Raw genomic sequence first — 18,724 nt, forward strand, 5'->3', positions numbered from 1 at the left:
AATTATATGAGATCTAACATTGAAACCACTTGATCTTACAGGATCTAATGAAGGCCTATTAGCCTGAATCAAATTTTACCATAAAATTGCATGTGGGGGGGCTAGCCCCCCTATTTAATACTACCTAATATCTGTGTTTTTATGTGAAATATCTCTGTAATTAAATGAGATCTAACGTTGAAACCACTTGATCTTACCGGATCTAACGAAGGCCTATTAGTCTGCATCAAATTTTACCAGAAAATTGCATGTGGGGGGGCTAGCCCCCCCTGACGTAATTCCAAATATCCATAATATCTCTGTAATTATATGAGATCTAACGTTGAAACCACTTAATCTTACCGGATCTAACGAAGGCCTATTAGCCTGAATCAAATTTTACCAGTAAATTGTATGAGGGGGGGATAGCCCCCCTATTTAATACTACCTAATATCTGTGTTTTTATGTGAATTATCTCTGTAATTAAATGAGATCTAACGTTGAAACCACTTGATCTTACCGGATCTAACGAAGACCTATTAGTCTGCATCAAATTTTATCAGAAAATTGCATGTGGGGGGGCTAGCCCCCCTATTTAATACTACCTAATATCTGCGTTTTTATGTGAAATATCTCTGTAATTAAATGAGATCTAACGTTGAAACCACTTGATCTTACCGGATCTAACGAAGGCCTATTAGTCTGCATCAAATTTTACCAGAAAATTGCATGTGGGGGGGCTAGCCCCCCCTGACGTAATACCAAATATCCATAATATCTCTGTAATTATATGAGATCTAACTTTGAAACCACTTGATCTTACCGGATCTAACAAAGGCCTATTAGTCTGCCTCAAATTTTACCAGAAAATTGCATGTGGGGGGGCTAGCCCCCCCTGACGTAATACCAAATATCCATAATATCTCTGTAATTATATGAGATCTAACGTTGAAACCACTTGATCTTACCGGATCTAACGAAGGCCTATTAGCCTGAATCAAACTTTACCAGTAAATTGTATGAGGGGGGATAGCCCCCCTATTTAATACTACCTAATATCTGTGTTTTTATGTGAATTATCTCTGTAATTAAATGAGATCTAACGTTGAAACCACTTGATCTTACCGGATCTAACGAAGGCCTATTAGTCTGCATCAAATTTTACTAGAAAATTGCATGTGGGGGGGCTAGCCCCCCCTGACGTAATACCAAATATCTATAATATCTCTGTAATTATATGAGATCTAACGTTGAAACCACTTGATCTTACCGGATCTAACAAAGGCCTATTAGTCTGCATCAAATTTTACCAGAAAATTGCATGTGGGGGGGCTAACCCCCCTATTTAATACTACCTAATATCTGTGTTTTTATGTGAAATATCTCTGTAATTAAATGAGATCTAACGTTGAAACCACTTGATCTTACCGGATCTAATGAAGGCCTATTACTCTGCATCAAATTTTACCTGAAAATTGCATGTGGGGGGGCTAGCCCCCCTCATTAATCACTTAATAAGTCTGTAATTATGTTAGATCTAACAAAACAACTAGTTGATCATACCTGATCTAACAAATATCTTCCAAAATAGCTAATTTTTGGGTAAATTTTTTGATAAGGGGGGGCTGATGACGGGTTAGCCCCCCCTGCAAATAACTGTTAATATCTCTACTTCTGTATGAGATCTAACGCAAACAACAATTGATCTAACCTGATCTAACAAAGATCTAACCAATTGCATATGTTTTGTTCAAAAATTTTGATATGGGGGGGCTAACACGGCTGAGGTAGTGGCGTTGCTAGGTCAAAACATTCGGGGCCTGGGCCCCTGATGTTTTGTCCCAGGCCCCGAATGTCCTGTCTGACTGTTAGATATAACTGTATTGCCGTCCTCAGGACAGCAATACAATTGAATCTAATGCACTGCAAGAGCTGAAGGACCTGTGATGTTAATTACATGGGACTGAAATTTGGAAGTGGCTGGGGTAGGGTGATGTTATTTACATGGGACTGTACAGTATATTGAGGGGTAATGTTATTTATATGGCACTGTATGTTGAAGGCAGCTGTGGGAGGGAGTGATATTATTTACATGGGATTGAATGTTAAGGGGTAATGTTATTTATATGGGACTGAATATTGAGGAGGTGATGTTATTTACATGGGACTGTATGTTGAAGGCGGCTGGGGAGGGGGTGATGTTATTTACATGGGACTGTATGTTGGAAGGGACAGGAGAGATGGTGTGATGTTATTTACATGGGACTGTATTTTGGAGGGGGCTGTAGATAGAGAGGGCTGGAGAGATGGTGTGATGGTATTTATATGGGACTCTGGCAGAGGGAGGGAAATAGTGTTATTTACATGGGACTATATGGCAGTGGTGCTGAGGAATTATAATTTCTGAGGACACTAAACGGAGGAATATAACTACAGGGGGCACTGCAGGCGGCATTATAAATACTTGGGGCGCTTCAGGCGAGCATTATAACAGTAGGGGGCAGTATAAATACTAGGGGCACTGTGGGGACATTAGGCGTTCTTATTACTACTGGGGGCTCTATAGGAGGGATCCGCATTATTTCCACTGGGGGCTCTGTGAGGGCATTATTAATACTGGAGGGCTCTTCTACTAATGGAGGCACTCTTCTGGAGCATTATCACTGTTGGGTCCAGTAGGGGGCAGTATTACTAATGAGGGCATTCTAGAAGGGAATTACTATTGGTGGGGCTATGAAGAGTACTGTTACTATGGGGGGCACTCATTTTTATTCAGGATAGTATTATGGGGTACAGAAAAATGAGGAAGCTAAGATGTCTGTGTGTCACACTCTGCAGAGACAAGGCGGGTGAGAGAAGTGTCCAGACCGAATGGAGAAGATGATGACAGAGAAGATCTACATCGGAGGAGACGTCACCTGGGAGGCCCTGGATGTGACAGGTATGTGTTGCTGTATAGCAAGTACAGCAAAATCTAGTGCTCCAAAGGACTTGGGCCCACTCCTCAATGCACCGAAGAATGTTCACTAAAACTTCCTTAAAGGGGTTATCCAATCCCTATAATGTCCGCCCTAGTGCCTGGACCCCTCATACTGGTCATACTTATCCCACTCCCCGGCACCCACGTCGCTTCTGATGCTGGCACACCACGAGCCATGCCACGCGCCTCCCTAGCGTATCCCCCAATGCTAGGGAGGCTCATATCCATCGCTGCCTGCTATTGGCTGTCAGCCCCATCGCTGGATGTTTTGATCCGTGCGATGGGGAGATGCAGCGGCGGCTGTGCCGGCATCAGGAACGACACGGGTGCCAGGCAGTGGGGTCAGTATGACCAGTAAGACGGGCCTGGGCATTTTGGGGGGCATTATAGGGCTTGGATAACCCCTTTAACGTGATTGCCTCATGACGAGAATTTGTGTCTATTGCCTTAGGAAATGTATGGACATCATTAAAAGGGGAACACTACCTACCTACCTCTACTAACCAGAGCAGAAAGACATTGAATGAGCACCATGTAACACCACATTTCTCCTGTAATAGTTGCTGCAGGAAAGCAATCAGGTCATGGAAAATTCCCAGGCAAAAGCATCTGTTTAAAGGGTCTTTTAAAGGGGTTGCCTGGGGTTAGGAAATCCCTTTTAAAGAGAAAAATATATTTTAACATTCAAATGTAAAGCTCTCCTTACCCTCCTGTATCTTTAATATTCTCTCTATTTTCTGATCATTAAAAAGTCCATGGATCTCCACGCGGCAGCAGTAAATTCCTTCATCTTCTTTAGTGGCCCGAGTGATGGTCAGGGACACATTCCCCTGAGCTATGTGTCCCAGTAACTGGTATTTGTTAGATTTCCTCCAGATCACTTTTTCGCCATCAGTCTTGATAATCTCACTATTACAGCCAGACGTTGGGCATTGACCCAGTCCCCAGCACATTGTGGTTTTCTGGGCAGAATATGTACAAGGTAACATGACTATTCCATTCAGTGATCCAGTCACACATTCTGCTGGCACCACCAGTCCTGCAAATAGAGATTATACAAGAACATATAATGAAGGCCTAAATTAGGATAAAAGGGGTTGTTTAATGAAATTAATCCGTTTAAATGGTTAACCTTACCCATATAATAACTGTGTTTTTCTACTTCCACCTTCCATCTCTAACTTGCTTTTCAGAAGAAAATAGAGAATAGGGGCACAGAGAAGGGGCACAGTATGTTGTTACAGAGAAGAAACACTGTACGGGGCACAGAGAAGAGGCACACTATGGGGACACAGAGAAGAGGCACACTATGGGGACACAGAGAAGAGGCACAGTATGGGGGCACAGAGAAGAAGCACTCTACAGGGGCACAGAGAAGAGGCACACTATGGGGGGCACAGAGAAGAGGCACACTATGGGGACACAGAGAAGAGGCACACTATGGGGGGCACAGAGAAGAGGCACACTATGGGGACACAGAGAAGAGGCACACTATGGGGAACACAGAGAAGAGGCACACTATGGGGACACAGAGAAGAGGCACACTATGGGGACACAGAGAAGAGGCACAGTATGGGGGCACAGAGAAGAGGCACAGTATGGGGGCGCAGAGAAGAGGCACACTATGCGAACACAGAGAAGAGGCACAGTATGGGGGCACAGAGAAGAAGCACAGTATGGGGGCACAGAGAAGAGGCACACTATGGAGACACAGAGAAGAGGCACAATATTGGGGAACAGAGAAGAGGAACAGTATTAGGGCACAGTGAAGAGACACGGCATGGGGCTAGAGAGAAGAGGAAGAGGCACACTGTGGGGGCACAAAGAAGAGGCACAGCCTGGGGGCTCCAAGTAAAGGGACAGTATGGAGGCACTGTGAAGAAGCACACTGACTGTGTTGGATCAATGTTATAGCCACTGTTTCTGATTAGTGTTATACCCTCTTGTATGGTCTACAAAGCAATGATGGGTGGTAGCATTCCATTTTATGATACAACTCCAGGCATACCTTTACAACTCTTCAGGCCATACTGGGAGTTGTACTTTCACACTGTACAAATGTGTATGTCAAAAGCTAACCTGACTATGCAAATGGGATCTGTACTGAGCTGTGTTTGAACTGGTGCTGTATTTAGATACTGATCTTGGTTCCTGTGCTGTATATATGTAATAAGCTTGTTTCTGGGGTTGTATTTATGTAATAGATTTGGTTCTGGTGCTGTATATATGTGATGAGCTTAGTTCTGGTGCTCAACATATGTCCAATGGTAGGTTCTTGTACTGCATTTATGTAATTAGATTGATATAACACCACTTCTACTGCAAATGCACAGCACCCTCTCCATTCACTGCAGTGGGACTTCTGCAATGGCCAGTATACAGGTTGTTAATGTTCTGTATTTGTCATGACGCCAATTGCAGCATGCGCAGGGTACTATCCCAGGGCCTTTCCAAGGTGTTATAACGCACGTCCCAGATTAGGAATGCCAGAGTGGTGTAATGGCCTATAATGTCACTGAAGGGTAGTGATAATTGTGTCACTGTGTCTCCTACCTGTGTACGGCCGGACTCCTGGCTCCTGGCTCACTTGCAATAAATTTGAGTGTAGTGATAGTAGGAGTAATAGAGGAATTTTGCAGAAGAAATGATGTCCAGACCTTTAGATCAAGTTCAAACGTTGCTTTACTTGAAGTAACTTGCATCCAAGCAGTATACAGCTTTGGTCTCTTGGTCCCAGCAGGTTTTGGCAATCATTGGCAGGAATGAATACTTCTGCTTTAAATGGGGAGCTTGTAGGATAAAATGTCTGCTTGGTAGCTCTGTAACTATGGCAGGGTTAGCTTCTGCACTTATCTGGTAACTTCTGCTTGGTGGGGACAGACTAGCTGAGGAGGAATTGGCTTCTCCTAGTTCTCTGGACTTATCTCACGGATGGATTCTCAGGGGATGCTTTCATCCTGGAACCCTGGAGGTTGTCTGTAGTTTTCTGCTTTTCTCATCCAGCTGAGCTGAAGGTGCTTAGACTGGGTATATGGCCAAGTCTCAGCCGAGACTAGGTCCTTGCTGTCTTCCCTATGCAGGGGGTCTCCTGGACACTATCACACAGCCTTCTCCAACAGGGGTGGCTGGCCTCTAACTTCCTTCTCCACCTATGCTGCAGGATGTAGGAACTGCCCACTTCTCTCACAGAGGGGGAGCTAAGCTGGAATAATCCATTCTAGCTCAGATATACTAAACTGTACTTGCCAATGAGTTGCTGCCACCTACTGGTAACCAGGCAAATTACACGAACAATCGCATTTAACATAGTTTTATGCACATTTGTGGAGGACATGAGCAAAATCACATCTGATGACAGTATAAAGCGCTTAAGAGATAGTAGCGGGGTAGAGGCGTCTAGTAACACAACTCTGGGGTGTTACACTTCCAAAAATAGCCAGCGCCGAAAAAGTCTTCTCATAGAGGGTGCCATGTAACATAAGGCCAGCCCTGGACCTACAGGTATATTTCCCTTGATAGAAATCCGAAGGAATGTCATGAGGTGCTGAGGATGGCTAAGGAGTACAAACTATTATAAGAAGAGGAATTTAAATTCACATACAATCTGTTTCCAACCCTGGCGTCACGAGCCAGAGGGTGTGAACCCACTGTGCCATGTGTCCTACCTCCTCTAAGGGCGTTGTCTAAGTGAACCCCTTGATCTTCACAGTACCCCTGATGGTGGGGATAGACTTTCCCGAGAGGAACACCGGGTCGCTACCTCTTGAGGAGGATAGGCACACGAGGCAGCTGGTCCAGGCGGACCAGGAGGTACCTGAGAAATGTACCAGAGGTGCAGGACCGAAGGATGAGGCAGAGGCGTAGTGAGACAGGCAAAAGGTCAGGGCGGGTGGCACAGGTACAGGTCAGGCAATCCGGGTCGGCAACAGAAGAGTCAAGGTAAGAAGGCAGGGATATAACAGGTAGCAGAGTCCAGGAATACAGGTACGAGTCAGTTACACAGGAACACAAGCGGAAATCAGGAACTTTAGCAGGACACAAGGACCTTGACACAGAGGCATCTGGGAAGGGGGCTGAGCCACTTATATATGCGCAGGAGGGCTAGGATTGGTCAGCGAGGTCACATGACCTAACCCATAAAGCCCAGGAGGTGACGTGCATCGGCCCTTAAGGAAGTGCTGCAGGAAACAAGCAGCAAGCATGCTTTGGCCAGGGCTGAGAGGAAACTGTGGAGCGGATCCCAGAACAACAGTACCTACACAGACAGAGCCCAGGACTGCAGCGGTGGGCTTGTAAAGACAAAAATACGCCACATATTCCACGGTAGAAACTGAGGCAGTTTCTGCTGCCACTTTTCAATCTGAATGCCGCAGACCTACTTGCAGCTAATCCTACCTTAAAAGAGAAAAACCACGAGTAGACACAGCCATGGGTTCCAGTGGCATCTGTCCAGACATTGTGCCAAGAAAGGACATGTCTTTTCATGGCGCGGTCATGACTATAAGCAACATGGCCTCTCACTGCTGCCAGTGGGAAACAGAGCCAACACTGCTGCCAGTGACCCTTTGATGCAGTATCTGCGCTGAAAATTGCCAGCAAAAGCCCCCGTGTAAATGAGGCTCTAAACATAATTTCGGGATCACAGAAATTACCATAGTTATGTTCTGGGCGGCAGACATCTTCATGTACCTCATGAGTTCATTATTTATTTTCTTCATTTTGTGTTGACATACCAATTTTTTGTATCTGAATTCACCATCTGTCACCAAATGAATGGTACCTCCATGGGAGCATCATGTGCACCTAGTTATGCCAATTTATTTTTGGGAATGGTACATACATGATATTATGATTTTTTTTTTGGAATGGGGACAAACACTTATTTCAAGGTTTTGCTTGGATATGCAGTGTCCTACTGCAGAGCAGTGGTACACTGCAAAATAGCACTTTAACGTATTAACATCCACCATATTAACATCCACCAACCACTAGGTTTACCTTTCTACTAGAGAAGCAGGAGTTTAGAACAATCTAGAGTCTTTGTGTGAGTTAAAGGGGTTCCTCAGCCCCATCTTCCTGCTTTGGGGAAGGGTGGAATGGCAGTACTTACTATCCACAGAGCTTAATGTTCCTTCATTGTTTTTTTTGGTCCCGTGACCTCTTCTGCTACAATTTGAGCACTTCTGCTGTGAGCCTGTCTCTTCAGTCTTTTGGGCCTCAGCTGGTGATGGAACTGACATCATCGATGTCTGGGGCCAAGAAGTCTTGGAGAGGGCTGTCCTTCCCGTGCATGCGCTAGTATCTGCTGGATATCATCCCTGACATAGGGGTTTACTCACAGGCTTCTATGTGAAGCCTATAAATGCTAAGGCATGCACAGGTCAATGGAAGGACTCTGCATGTTTTGGAACCCATTCAGCATCTGTGCTTTCATTTTAATGGGCATGAGCTGTATGAGGGAACCCTCAGCAAGAGCTGCCCATTAAAATTGGGACTGGGAGCAATCTTTTTAAAAACTCAGGTCTTTGCATGTATTTTATACTATACATATAGGTGTAGTAATATGGCCATTGTGATTGGAACTTGGAGCAATCTTTTTAGAAACTCAGGTCTTTGCATGTATTTTAAACTATACATATAGGTGTAGTAATATGGCCATAGGAGGTGTAAAGGGCATGTCTGCTGCAGACTGAACTGTGTGGCAGACATGGCCAGCCCTGTGACACAACATAGTGCCTAGCGTGCCAGTTTTGTTTAGAAATAAAGCTAGACAGTGAAGCAAACAGTAAATGAAGAATTTAAATTGTCCTGCTAAGATGGTCTGATGCCCATATAGGTTAAAGGAAAGCACCGACAAGAAAAATGGGTATTGGGGGGAAAATATGCAATGTTAGGGGTATTAGGAGCACATAAAAATAATTCTGGTTTTTGGCCTGGACAATCTCTTTAATGTCTGGGCAGCAAAGAGAACAGATACAAAATGTAGAAGAGAGTAAGAAAGAGAGGTGCAGAGTAGAAGCTCTGTGGGTCATTTATTAAGACCGGCGTTTTAGGTGGAGGTCTTAATAACCCCTATATCTGACGGTGGATCCGCCGAAGTTATGAAGAGCCACCGGCCTCTACATAACTTCGGTGCATCGAACTCCAGTCTAAATGTAAGCCATCTTCCTTGCTGGCTTACAATTAGACAATTTTCTATGCCTAAACCTGCTGGCCCATCCCCTACCCCGCCAATGCCACGCCCACATTGTTAGACCTGGCGTGAGCGGGGAAAAGTCACATATTGTGGTGCAACTAACTGTTATGCCGCAATCTGCACCAGAAATACGCCTTATATAGGCGTATTTCTGGATAATAAATGACCCCCAAGGTGTCTAAAGGTAACCTATGGGCCCTACAGCATATTTGTTCAAGAGTTTTCTTTCGATGCCTGAACACTCACCTGAGCAAACTGGCCATCTGTGTAAAAGAATATCCACATCCCATAGAGGATATTGTGGAAGTGTACTTTAAGTACAGCAACCTGTTCAATAAAGGTTCAGAACATAGTCTGATGTTTAGGGTTCACCCTGAGTTTGCATTGCAGATAGAAAGTTTTGCACCCCATGCGTGGATGCTTATGTCAAAGTCAGCTAGAGAAGTGCACTCTAAGGAAGATTGCTTTAAAAGGAGCACCTTAACTACCTGTGCAGCCATGTTACCTGTAAGAACTGTGTGAACTGTGAAAAGTGCATTTGTCTAACATTTTCCAGCCCACTGCATGCTGAGAATTTGAACTGATGTGCTTCAAACCTAATCCTACAGTAAACAGCTGTTCTGCTGTAATCCTGATTTCATTATTTTCTGCCCTGCTACACTGCACCAACATCTGCAGCTGCACCAAGCAGGAGACGCCAAAAATGACGGTGTCCCCTGAAGGGAGTAACAGGTGCACCCTTCCCATCACTGTACAGCCAAGGTGAGTGATAGAGTGAGTACTACGACCACCATTCTTGCTACTATCACTCCTGTCCTCTTTCTCTTCCCTCCCCTAGGTTGAGATTTACCCATGCAGCACATTAGAAACAAATTAATTTCCTGGACCTCACAATTTCCATTGATGAAGAGTTACACATGCAGATGGAAACCCACCTTTGTACTGTCACAAACGTACCTGTCCAGGCTCCAGCAGTGAGATCTCCCGCTTCAGCGCAACTGCGTCGGGAGAGACATGCTAAGCCATGCCCCCTGGTGTGACAGCGTCATTAGCAATTGCATGCAATGGTTTTTCTCTGATTGTTCAGCTGATCTATTCCTCCACCCAGGGGAGGACACAGACAGCAGAGGGCCTCTGTGCAAAGAATGTGCCCCCCCCCCCCCCCCCGCCCCAAGCCAAATTCTCAACATAACCTATTTCATCCTAACATTACTTATAGCAATACAAAACATACAGGTTAAGGCTACTTTCACACCTGCAGCACTACACTCCGGCCACCTGATCCGGCAGAGAATGCAAGGAATTGGCCGGACACAAACTCAGGCATGCAGCGGTTTCTGTCCCGCTGATTCTCTGCATTTTTTACAGATTGCGGCCAGATCTCTGCCAGACCCCATTATAGTTAATGGTGCCGGCGGGCATTCTGTCTGCATTCAGCAGTGCTGGAGCATTTCGGCAGGCTGTACTGTGCTGGAAGAGCCTGCCAGAATTACTAACTCAGATGTGAAGGTAGCCTAATACAGGTCCACATACCTCTTACATCCAGGGACGTCTTCTTTGATGTAGATGTTCTCTGTCCTCATCTTCTCCTTTCAGACCACACCACCATGATGATTCCTTTCAGCCATCTCTTCTCTCTGCAGGGTTTGACAGACAGACATCTTAGTTTCTAGTTTTCCATCATCCTCCCACCTAATCAACACCCCTCTAATATTGTGCCTGCTGTGCTCCATATAATAGTTACACACAGATAGTTCCCCTTCAATAATTATTGGCACACAGTGTCCTAAAAAATGACTGCACCCAGGACACTAATAGTGTAAACATAATGTTCCCCAAAAATAATTGTGCTAAGCTGATACCGTGCCAGGGTGCTCACAAAAGTAACAGTGCTCCCACTAATAGAAATAATTAAGTAACCAGACTACACATAGTAGTAATAGTGCCCCTACAGTAATAATGTCCCCACTGTGTCCCAGAAGTAATAATGCTCCCATAGTGCTCATTCTAGTATTCAAGTTCCTCATAGTCCCTCAACTGTAATAAAGCCCACCATAATGCCCCCGGTAGTAATAATTCTCTTTATAATGTGTAACAGTAGAAAAATGCCCCCTTACAATGTGCGCCAGTACATAAAAATGCCCTGTTGAGTGGTAGTATAAAAAAAATACCTCCTCTTAGTGCCCCCTGTACAGCCAATGTCCCCTTAGTACTCTCATAATGTGTGCCAATGCCCCCTACTGTGTGCCCAAAGCCAAGGTCCCCATAGTACCCTATAATTTGCACCCAGGATGTGGTGTAGGATGTCTATTGTGGTACTTGTGGTTCGCTGCGGGCATCCTCCACTGTATGCATTTCTGCTGGGGATTGCCATTAGCAATGGGCCACAAGTGCAGGATTTGCTCCCCTGTGTATATATGCACAACTGCATGTGGGTTTGAGCACTTCCTGCTTGTTTAATACCACACCATTCTTTTCAGTTTGTATAATTTGCACCAGTATAAAATATTCCTATATTGTGCACCTAAAGTCCGCCTCCCCTTGTGTCCATGGTGCCTGACAATGTTCCAATATAAAATGCCCCCATAATGTGTGCCAGTATAATGCACCTATATAATGACCCCAATAGTGCTCCTATTCCCCCATTCTCCATAGTGGTCCCCATGTGTGCCAGTATATAAGATAGGGTCACCAGTAGATGCCCCATAGTGCTCCCCCTTCTCCATAGTGTCCCCCATGTGTTCTAGTATATAAGATACTGCGTCCATAGTGCTCCTCCCCCTCCATAGTGCCCCCCATGTCTGCCAGTATATAAGATAGATCCCCAGAAGATGCCCCCATAGTGCTCCTCTCCCCCCTTCTCCATAGTGTCCCCCATGTGTGCCAGTAACTAAGTTAGGGCCCCCCATAGTGCTCCTCCCCCTCCTTAGTGCCCCCCATGTGTGCCAGTATATAAAATAGGGCACCAATAGTATCCCCCCCTCCATAGTGCCCCCCATGTGTGCCAGTACATAAGATAGGGCCCCAGTAGATGCCCCCATGAGTGCCAGATAGGGCCCCTAGCAAAGTGTAAATAAAAAAAAAAGAAACACATATACTTATTACTTACCTCCTTGCTGCTTTCAGCGATGCGATGTAGGCCTCTTCCGGCCTGTGTCCCGTGCTGTACGGCTCAGGTGGCGAGATGACGTCATTGCCTGCACCAGACTCTGATAGACTATAGGCACTAGGCCTGCAGCCTATGAGAGGACTGGGGATGGGAGAAGCCTCTCCCCTGCCCCGCCGCAGCATCCATCTGTATCGCTGTCCTAAGGATGGCGATACAGATGAATATAAAGAGATGAACACTTCCACAATGGAAGCACTCATCTCCCACTGCTGCCGGTAAGAAGGGGCCCCCTCCTGCATTGGGCCCCTGTAGAGCCAAACCGACTGCACAGGCGGAACGTCTGCCCCTGCCTCCACCTTAACCTCCTGATTCAGTGGTGGTACTAGATGAGGTTGAGTACGAGGTAGAGAGAATCCTTGACTCTCGGAAGGTTCAAGGTTCGCTCCAGTACTTAATCCATTGGAAAGGGTATGGTCCTGAGGAGAGAACATAGGTACCTGCTTGGGACATCCATGCCCCTTGTTTAATTAGGAGGTTCCATGACAACTTTCCATCAAAGCCTGCTCCCCATGCTGAGGGTCCGGTGGCCCCTCTTAAAAGTATGTGTGTGTGTGTGTGGGGGGGGGGGGGGGTATTGTCACAAACTTACCTGTCCGGGCTCCAGCAGTGAGATCCATAGCTTCAGTGCAACTGCACGGGGGCAGACATGCTGCTAGGCCACGCCCCCTGGTAATGCGACAGCGTCATTAGCAACTAGATGCAATGCTCTTTCTCCCCACAGCGGGCGTGTGCTGGAGGAGACTAGCAGTGGGATGATTGCTCAGCTGATCTATTCCTGTGTGCTGTGTTCTGACTAATGGAGCGCCGAGTCATGGACCTATCAGGTTCTGATCCAGGGACTCAGCGTTCTATTTAAATCCCTGCTGGCAATACACCCTTGCCAGTTAAAGGTTTTCCTTGCTGTGCTCCAGTTGCTATTTTGCGGTTTGGATTGTTGCTATTGGATTTGACTACGGCTTGACTTGGACCTCTCTCTCTGCTCTGTGAATTGGTACTGTATTGACCTCCCGGCTTTGACCTTTTCCTACACGACCTTTCTCTGGGTGTTTGTCTGTCTCTGGGTTTCTAGGTTACAATTGTGTGAACAGGTCCCTGCAGTTTTTACTGTGAATGCTTGGTTTGACTCCCTGCACTTACCAGCATAGGGGCAGTCGACCATTTGTGCACTTGCAGCTTAGGGCTTGCTCTGCAGGTAGGCAGGGACAGCGGGTTGGGTGCAAGTTAGGGCTCACCGTGTATGTATGTTTCCCTGCCTACTGTGCTGACATGTACACTGGAATATCTTAAACCCTAGGTCCTTGAGAAACTTTATGGGGTTTTCCTCTGGATAGGTCATCAGTATATGATCAGTGGGGGTTCGACACCCAGGATCCCCACCGATCAGCTTTTTGAGAAGGCACTTGCACTCCTGTGAGCGCCGCAGCCTTCTCTGTGATCACCAAGCACAGTGCTGTATATTGTATAGTGGCTGTGCCAGGTATCAATGTCACTCGGCCTAGGGCAAGCAGCGAGAAGGCTGCAGCGCTACTGCCTTCTGAAACAGCTGATTGGCGGGGGTCCTGGGTGCTGGACCACCACTGATCAGATTCTGATCACCTATCCAGAGAATAGGTTATCAGTAGTGTGGAACGAAGCATCCAAAGTGGAATTCGATCTGAAGTTTAGGTATTGTTTTGTATCCTGAGAAAATAGAGACCTTAACAATCAAAGAGAAGTCAAGGGTGGACCCATCTTACATGGACATTAATTAATAGATAGATAGATAGATAGATAGATAGATATGAGAAAGATAGATAGATAGATAGATAGATAGATAGATAGGAGATAGATAGATAGATAGATAGATAGATATTCCGCGTCCACATGGGTAAATAAATAAAAAAAATTATTTACTTGAGAGTGCTGCCTGTTTGCATTTTTAGATAGATAGATAGATATTACATTACTAAATTATATAAATAGTGATGACTTACCTTTGGCGAGGAAGAAAAACAAGAAAAGTCTTATGCTGAAGTGTTTCATTTCTTGTCTGCAGCCCTGTAGACGTGATCACTGTGTTTTTCTCTAATGCTTTTGCTGACACAGTTCTGTATTTCTAGAAGGAAATAAAAAGTAACTTCTTGTCTGACAAGTGAGTCATGCAGATCGTAGTCTCCACAAAACCATAGGGAACCCTTTCTAAATGTCTCTGAGAAGCCTATAGTTTTGTAATGAATACCGAATACGATCACACAGTAGATGTGATATATACTGTATATACACCCACACAGTTTATAAATGGTCTATAAAACTTTAATATAAAATGTCATCTTACAGGATGAAATGTTAATTATAAGATATAGCAGTCCTGTCACCTAGTGTCTCCCACTATCCGCACAGAACCCCTGACTGTCACCTTGTGCTCCCCACAAAGCCAATGTCTATCATCATGTGCCAAACCTAGTGTCTCTCACTCCTGCCATAGAGGCACTATCTGCCAACTTGTGCCCCCCACCCCCCTGAGTCTCCATCGCCTTGCGTCTCCCACTCCCCTGCTTGTCACCTTCTATATAGCCCCCGCCATCCAGCATGCTGCCCCATAGTGTCCTTTGTGCTTTCTACTATTCCCACTGAGCCCCTGCTTGCCACGTTGTGTCCAGCCCCCTCCCACAGAACCTCCACCACCTCGTCAGAGCTACTACCTGTCACTTTATACTACCCCCTTCCCCCACAGAACTTTATAGAATTGGATAATGATGATGTAAGTGGGTGCTGACTTTTAAGATACATAAGTTATTATCATGTCTGGTTTCCTGTTAGTATCCATACATCGTGGTCAAATTGCAATTTTTCATTTTTTTGGCAATATTTTGCCCCACTTCCTGTGAGCTCAGTGTTACCAGCTAGCATTGCATTGTGGGAGAGGCTTGCCATGTTGGTGCTGATATATGCAACTTCCAACACATACTGTACATCAAAAGTGTCCTCAGGCCTCCATTGCCGTAATGGAGACCAAAAGTGCAGTTTTAGCATCCATTTGGCCAGCTTACTTTTTATGCAGTTTTTTTATACTGTACGGATAGTGCGGTCTGCTTCACTAATCCATACAGAGGCGTCAAGTAAAAAAAAAGCATTTACTGCACAGTGTATGTTTTTTTGTGATGAGTGTCTATGGGAGATGCACACATCAATATATACACATATACATACCTGCATGCATATATATTTATATATACACATATATATTTACAGTTGAAACCAGAAGTTTACATACACTATATAAAAAGACACATATGCATGTTTTTCTCAATATCTGACATTAAATCAGAATAAACCTTTCCTGTTTTTGGTCAATTAGGATTACCATAATTATTATTATTTGCCAAATGAAAGAATAATGAGAGAATGTTTTAAGGCATTTTTATTACTTTCTGCAAAGTCAAAAGTTTACATACATTTCATTAATATTTGGTATCATTGCCCTTAAACTGCAAAAAGAGGTTGAAAGAAATCCAGCTCCACTTAGATAAAGGAATGTGCGTTTATTCACCTTGCGGTAAAAACTCATCCATGAATTACAAAAATTTGCAGTCTTGTCTACGCGTTTCGGGCTACCAGAGACAATTCCAGCCCTTCCTCATGACACAAAAAGACATTAAAAGTGAGACCTTTTAAAGGGGAGGGTGCACCTGTGTCCACTGATTGTCTCCACAGGCCTGTAACCGCCTCCAAGAAAAGGTGCCACACCTTCAGTTATCTCTTCTCATGAAAATTAAATGAAAGAAAAAACAAAAACATGAAACCATACATATGCATAGTAAAAAATATATAATTACTATGCAGAAGAGTATATATATATATAAGAAGGATACGCATAAGGTATATGCTGGGTACATAACAGTTATTTGGCAAAATATGGTGGAATGTGATGGAAGTCAGATCAACAGAAATTTTGCCCCTATAATATTCCCAGGAAGAGGGGGGATTTATTGCACCAGATTATTAGTGTATAAATTATTGCTGCAGAATCAGATCTAGGCGTTTATTAAGCCCCTCAGGTTGGCGCGTGTTCAATGAAAATATCCAAAACGATTCTCTGTTTAGTAATTTTCTTCTATAGTCTCCTCCACGCTTAGGCAAAAAAAAAAATTCTATGCCTTGTACTACCATATCTGATTGCCCTTAACCGCCTCCGGACCGCCTAACGCAGGATCGCGTTCCGGAGGTGGCAGCGCTGCGCAGAGTCACGCATATACGCGTCATCTCGCGAGACGCGAGATTTCGCTCAAAGCCGGCCCGCGCATGCGCATCGCGGGCCGGCAAAATTTAAAGAACAATTTCGTCACCAGTCTGCCAGCAACGATCATTGGCTGGCAGGCTGGCGATTTTCAAAAAATCCAATCACAAGCCATATAACAGATCATATTAGTAAATATGATCTGTTATATGGCTTGTCTGCTCCTCTGCTGGTCCTTTTCGTCGGTTGGATCCAGCAGAGGAGCAGACTTTACAGTGAGTAGCACCAACACTACACCTTAGCCCCAGATCACCCCCCTGCACCCCAATTAACCCTTTGATCACCCCTTTGATCGCCCCTGTCAATCAGTAGTGAAAGACAAAAAGTGATCAGTGTAAACTAGTATTGGCGGTTTTAGGGATAGTTTAGGCCCCTTGGTTAGGTAGTTAGCGTCAGTTAGCGCCCAGCCCACCGCACCGCAGTCACTTTTATTCGCTGATTAGCGTATCGCTAATCAGCATTTGTACTTTTATAGTATCTGTAAGTGATCAAAACTGATCACGGTCAGATCTATAATTGTATTAGTGTCACCTTAGCTCGCCCTCCACCCAAAACGCAGTGTTTGCCCGATCAGGCCTGATCGGTCGCCCACACATGCGTTCACCCACGCCCGCCCCACCGCAGTGACAAAAAATTATTATTTTTTGATCACTGCACATTCACTTTACACGCACTGCGGCGATAAAAAAATCAGTTTTGATATTTTTTATCAACCGCAGCGGCCTCCGGTACTTCACTAGCCTCCCCTTTGTAAGACAGGTTTGCTTTTTTTCTTGGGTAGTCTCAGGGAATACCCCTAAATTTAGTAGTCCAAAATGTCAAACAGGGGGTATTCTTCTCAAGAGGCCTACAGGATTCTGACCCAGTCGGATGAGGAATGGGAACCCTCATCTGACGAATCTAGCGGGTCAGAATATGAACCTGTGGAAAGCAGTGGCTCTCTGACCCAAAGTTCGGACGAGGTGGTGGAGGTCCCTGATAGAACCAGGCGTACCCGGCCCCGTGTCGCTAGACCACAGGTTATGCAGGATCCGCTTCAAGAGCAGCAGAGTGGGGCTGTCGCTGCCGGATCACGTGGTGAGGCATACACCAGCAGCGCAGCCCTCCCTGGACCTAGTACCAGCACTGCCGTACAACATGGTGACGTGGCGAGCACCAGAAGGGCAGATGAAGCTGGTACGGTGGCACGTGCAATAGTTACCCCGTCGCAGCCACCGCACAGACAGGCCCATAGAGCCCCTAGAATCCCTGAGGTGCTGGCAAACCCTGATTGGCAGTCACCAACTTCAGCCGCACCTGTAGTTCCCCCTTTCACCGCCCAGTCTGGAGTTCGGGTTGAGACGGCTCAAATCGGTTCGGCCCTGGGATTTTTTTAGCTGTTCTTGACTGCGGAGCTCTTGGACTTAGTCGTGGCAGAGACAAACCGGTATGCCACACAATTTATATCCGCCAACCCGGGAAGCTATTATGCCCAGCCTTTCCGATGGAAACCAGTCCAAGTTTCCGAAATTAAAATTTTTCTGGGCCTTCTCCTCAACATGGGTCTAACTAAAAAGCATGAATTGCGGTCATATTGGTCCACGCACCCGATTCATCACATGCCCATGTTCTCTGCTGCTATGTCCAGGGCACGATTTGAGGCCATCCTCCGTTTCCTGCATTTTAGCGACAACACCACCTCCCGTCCCAGAGGCCACCCAGCTTTTGACCGGCTCCACAAAATTCGGCCCCTCATAGACCACTTCAACCAGAAATTTGCAGATTTGTATACCCCCGAGCAAAACATCTGCGTAGACGAGTCCCTAATACATTTTACCGGGCGCCTTGGCTTCAAACAATACATCCCAAGCAAGCGTGCCCGGTATGGGGTCAAATTGTATAAGCTCTGTGAAAGGGCCACAGGCTATACCCACAAATTTCGGATCTATGAGGGAAAAGATCAGACCCTGGAGCCGGTCGGTTGCCCTGACTACCTGGGGAGCAGTGGGAAGACAGTCTGGGACTTGGTGTCACCCTTATTTGGCAAGGGGTACCATCTTTATGTGGACAATTTCTACACAAGTGTGGCCCTCTTTAGGCATTTGTTTCTAGAACGGATTTGCGCCTGTGGCACCGCGCGAACT

The 18,724-nt window shown here is 45.5% G+C and overlaps 1 protein-coding gene across 4 annotated transcripts in view; it reads right to left on the reverse strand.

The window, feature by feature from the left end:
• Positions 1-14,413, reverse strand: part of LOC121007008 (hepatitis A virus cellular receptor 1 homolog) — a 76,863-nt gene extending 62,450 nt beyond the window's left edge. For all 4 annotated transcript variants that reach the window (XR_005780391.1, XR_005780390.1, XR_005780389.1 and 1 more), the window contains exons 1-2: positions 14,299-14,413; positions 3,667-3,999 (exon numbers count right to left, since the gene is read on the reverse strand). Coding sequence is in view for 1 of the 4 variants with exons in the window: in XM_040439186.1 (XP_040295120.1) it covers positions 3,667-3,999; positions 14,299-14,347 (382 nt within the window). In the remaining 3 variants the exon portion in view is untranslated. The remainder of the gene's footprint in view (positions 1-3,666; positions 4,000-14,298) is intronic.
• Positions 14,414-18,724: the final 4,311 nt, after the last annotated feature.

This window comes from Bufo bufo, chromosome 1 (genome assembly GCF_905171765.1).
Source record: "Bufo bufo chromosome 1, aBufBuf1.1, whole genome shotgun sequence".
NCBI classification, from domain to species: domain Eukaryota; kingdom Metazoa; phylum Chordata; class Amphibia; order Anura; family Bufonidae; genus Bufo; species Bufo bufo.